General features: G+C 37.8%; 1 protein-coding gene across 1 annotated transcript in view; it reads right to left on the bottom strand.

Annotated features, from left to right (window-relative positions):
* The window catches only part of Ptpn2 (protein tyrosine phosphatase, non-receptor type 2), a 77,642-nt gene that overhangs the window by 39,663 nt on the left and 32,992 nt on the right, over positions 1-4,987 (bottom strand). Inside the window, exon 3 of the mRNA XM_013027143.1 lies at positions 2,865-2,965. Coding sequence (XP_012882597.1) covers positions 2,865-2,965 — 101 coding nt within the window. The remainder of the gene's footprint in view (positions 1-2,864; positions 2,966-4,987) is intronic.

Genomic DNA, 4,987 nt, shown 5'->3' with positions numbered 1-4,987 from the left:
GCCCAGGCCCAGAGTTCAGGCCCCATGAATGGACCCCCCCCCAAAAAAAATAATAATAATTTCAGTGAGCCATAAGCTCAGTGAGTCTGCTTCGGTGAGTCTGCAGCTGACCTTTCCTAGACCACTCTCTACCAGAATTGGCACATATTCTTGTGCTGGTCATACTGAAAATGAAATGCCTCTCCAATATTTTGGATGCTCATTATAATATCATTGCAGGAATTTTTTTCTTAGATATCTTTGTTAATTTACTTTTATCTTAATCATCTGAACTCCCTTGAAGAGCAGTAAGGGTCTTCCTGCTGTTTCTTTAAATGAAAAAAAATTCTCAGAGCCAATAGGAAGCAGGTTTTCACCCTTTTTTACATCAGTAAAGAAGACAAACGTGAACATTCTGGATAATAGACATATCCAAAGACACAGGCTGGGGCTGGGAAGGTGGCTCAGTGGTAGAGTGCTTGCCTTGCATGCCTGAGGCCCTGGGTTCAATTCTTCAGCACCACATAAACAGAAAAGGCCGGAAGTGTCACTGTGGCTCAAGTGGTAGAGTGCTAGCCTTGAACTGAAGAGCTGAGGAACAGCTCTCAGGCCCAGAGTTCAGGCCCCACGACCGACAAAAAAAAAAACAAAAAAACAAAGACACAGGCTGCAGAAAAGCAGGGACTAAAAACTCCAGCATAGAGGGGTAAGAAATGGCAGTAGTAGCACAGTGACTGGGACTCATTTTTTAAGTCTTTGCTGTTGTGATAGATGAAAGGTTACAGATTTAGATTTATACTCCCCAATTATCCCAAAATGGGGTATCTTTTATGTGTATTTTGTCTATCATTTTTTGTTAATTGAAATGTGCACTGATGTCCTTTTCCCCAGTTTCTTTTTCTTTTTAATTTACTGGAGCTTTTAGAAGTGAAACAATTTATTTTAGCTTCCTGTGGAACAGAAATAGTCTAATAGTTTTGAATTGATTAAAAAAAATTCTGGGCTGGGAAGGTGGCTCAGTGGTAGAGCGCTTGCCTTGAATGCATGAGGCCCTGGGTTCGATTCCTCAGCATCACATAAGCAAAAAGAAATGAATAAAGCCAGAAGTGGCGCTGGGGCTCAAGTGGTAGAGTGCTAGCCTTGAGCTGAAGAGCTGAAGGACAGTGCCCAGGCCTAGAGTTCATGCCCCATGATAGGAACCAAAAAAAAAAAAAAAAAAATCTGTGGGGCTGGGAAGGTGGCTCAGTGGTAGAGCGCTTGCCTTGCATGCATGAGGCCCTGGGTTCGATTCCTCAGCACATATGCAGAAAAAGCCGCAAGTGGTGCTGTGGCTCAAGTGGTAGAGCACTAGCCTTGAGCTGAAGAGCTGAGGGACAGCGCCCAGGCCCAGAGTTCAGGCCCACGACCGGATCCAAAAAAAAAAATCTGTATGGTGGATGCTGGTGGCTCATGCCTTTAATCATAGCTACTCAGGCTGAAAGGTGAGGATTGTGGTTTTGAAGCCCCAGCAGGAAAGTCCATGAGACTCTTTTCTCCAATTAAGCACCCAACTGTTGCTCAAGTAGTAAAATACTAGCCTTGAAAAAAGCCCAAGGACAGTTCCCAGGCTGAGTGCAAACCTTAGGACTGGCACAAAAAAAGAGAGACTATTTACTATATCAAGCAGTTTTTAAAGAAGGTTATTTCTAATCCATGGTAGGTTTAATAAAGAATCTCAAATATTGTGACTTTAAAAATTATTTAAAAATAGGGCTGGGAAGGTGGCTCAGTGGTAGATCGCTTGCCTTGCATGCATGAGGCCCTGGGTTCAATTCCTCAGCACCACATAATAAGCAAAAAGAAAAAAAGCTGGAAGTGGCACTGTGGCTCAAGTGGTAGAGCACTAGCCTTGAGCTGAAGAGTTGAGGGACAGCGGGAGGCCCATAGTTCAGGCCCCACAACCGGACCAAAAAAAAAAAAAAATATATATATATATATATATTTAAAAATCTACCGGGCGCCAATGGCTCACACCTGTAATCCTAGCCACTCAGGAGGCTAAGATCTGAGGATTGTGGTTCAAAGCCAGGCTTGGTAGTAAAGTCCATGAGACTCTTATCTCCAATAAACTACCAGAAAACCAGAAGTGGCACCGTGGCTGGAGTGGTAGAGCACCTGCCTTGAGCTGAAGAACTCAGGGACAGCGCCCAGGCCCAGAGTTCAAGCCCCATGATCAAAAAATAAATAAAAAAATTAAAAATTAAAATCATTAAAGATTTTTTAAAAAGAGAAATGACAGTGTTATTATAATTAATAAAGAGCAGCTGCGATGATCTCAGAATGGAAGAAATATAGTGCTTGACTATAGGTGTGATGATGTGATCAGAACCAATTGGGCAGAAGGTCAAAGGGTACTCTGGCCTATGCCCAGGGGCACATGGTCTCCTCGCCCTTACTATACCCTGTAGAGGAGCAAAACACTATGTAAGGCATGGTCACAGTCTCTGAGAATATATGTAAGAGAAGAGTACAGAACAGCTTTCAAGGACCTCATGATACACTTCACAGGTTTGGTGAAAATAACTGGAAGCTATTAATAAAACAGCCAAAAAAAAAAAAAAAAGCTTCATGTCAGACAAAAAGCAAGGAAGATAATCGTCCTAGACAACTGACCCAGCCATTTCATACGAGTTTCTTTCAGAGAACACATTAACATAGAAAACTATGCTTTTTGCTTTACATAGTCAAGCTTCAAAAACTATGTTTACAAGTCAAATGATAACCAGGAAAAACAGAAAGAGCATTTCATTTTCAAGAGTCAAGATACATATTCAACTATGTTTTAAAGTAGAATGACCACAAAAACCTTTATTTTTCTGGCATCTGTACAGTATCACACTACTTGCCTGTGTTAAGATATAACTCCTTCGTGCCTCTTCTATGTCAATTAAGCTGGCATTAATATAATCATTTTCAGTATTTTGCAGTTTAACACGACTATGATCATCTGAAAACAAAAAATGACAAACTATAATCATCATTGCAAATGTCATTGTGTCTTTATATGTTTTAATATATTTTTACATGAGGTGAAACAAAACAAAGCAAAAATAAATTAGCATCACAGGAAAGTTAAAGACAAACCTTAAATTATTCCTTATTTTTGTAAGGAAGTCAAAATATAATATTGTTACTGTGGTGTGAGAAGGGAAATGCTTACATTTGTAGAACATTAGCTACTGTAACTTTAAAAATTCACCCAGAGGGAAATGTAGAACAAATAAAGCCTTCCTAGAAATAAGAATCAGAAATAAGGCAGCTGGGGGAGAGGGGAGAATCAATCTGATTAATGTACTGCATATTAAATGATATCATACATCATATGGTAGTTGAAATAATACCATGGTGAAGCCCCTCTGAAAAATTAGCATGCACCTTCACAAAAACAAATGTTAGGAAAGTGAAACATGTCTTGTGTAGTACTAGTGAGAGGGAGGAAGTGAACAAAGAAGGTGAAGGAGGGTGAATATGGTCAAAATACCATAAAAACACTTTACATACATGTGTAAAAATAGAACAATAAGGCTTGAGATTGGTTTGGGAAGGGGAAAGGATGGATGAGAGAATAATGGACCAAGGAGTTGAGTCTGATCAAGGTATTCTGTATAATGATGAACTTTACCTATTACAAAGAAAAAATCTCATAGATTTAGAATTTATGCTAATTTAAATATCTGAAAACTTGACATTGTATTATTTATATAAGAAATACAAGAGAAAAAGCACTCAGCCTAAAGATTAATATTAACTTAGAATATTAAATATACAATTATCAGAAGTATAAAACAATTAGAAACTGAAAATAAATGATGTTTGATGTTTAATTCTTGAGAATATATCCTACTATGATGGCTCCCCTCAAGAAATCTACATTGCATATCTACTTTCTCTTCTTTTAAATTAAAAAAAAATAAATCTGCCTATACTATCTCTATATGAAAGGAAACATTAAATGACTTTCATTTCACACATCAATTTATCTGAGATGTTTCTGTTGGACTAAACCCAAGACCTCTGTAAATATTACATGTCATTTGCCAACAGGAAAAACTAAGATCTTGTTATAGTAAATCACATATACTAGTATTCTGGGAAAGATGATGTCAGCAAGCACTTTTTCAACAGACACTTTTTTTTTTTAAGTTTAATCATTCCAAAACTGTTACTTCATACAAGATAGTAAAAAAGACCAGCTATCTAACTGACAAAAGACCGTACATCTTCTAGATGTCATACCAACAGAATTATGCATTTTTTTAAAAAAAGAAAACTATAAAACTGTTAATTCAAATTCATTAAATATTACACTAAATGAACGAATTTCCTCATGTTGCAATCATAGAACACAAACCCAAAGACTACTCATATACACTGTACAACTGAAAACAGCCTTTGGCTAAAACACAAATGGGAAAATTTGTCTCACAGTACACTGATAATCTTGCTCTTCTGCAAGGAGCTTTCCAGGCCATGGCAGCTAGGAAGTATGCCTGAAGATCTAGCAATTTAGTTTCAGCAGTGTTTGTCACTTTGCCCTCTGAACTCTGAATTCACTGTTATTATCCTTCAGTTTTTAACATCTATACCATGTTATCCCAACACTTTATAATGCACCAATCATACACTGTGACTGTAAGCACAAATCCATTCCCTGAAACTAATGGAGTGGTGTGAGAGGCTACCTGAAAGCAGGAAAAAAAGTATGATGACATTTAAAACTAAGACAATTTAGATGACAATTTAAAAATATAATTCTTAGGAAAATCCTATAGTTGTTTAAAACAGCTAAAAATACTGACTAAACCTATATTTTGTTTTTCTCAGGTCTGACTGAAAATAAATTCAGAAATACACATCTACATCACTATGTTAGTTCTATTAAGACTGTATGACTTGGGGCTGGGAAGGTGGCTCAGTGGTAGAGCGCTTGCCTTGCATGCATGAGGCCCTGGGTTCGATTCCTCAGCAC

Source organism: Dipodomys ordii, unplaced genomic scaffold (assembly GCF_000151885.1).
Source record: "Dipodomys ordii isolate 6190 unplaced genomic scaffold, Dord_2.0 Scaffold100, whole genome shotgun sequence".
Classification (NCBI taxonomy): Eukaryota; Metazoa; Chordata; class Mammalia; order Rodentia; family Heteromyidae; genus Dipodomys; species Dipodomys ordii.
This window is presented reverse-complemented; position numbering and strand designations above follow the sequence as displayed.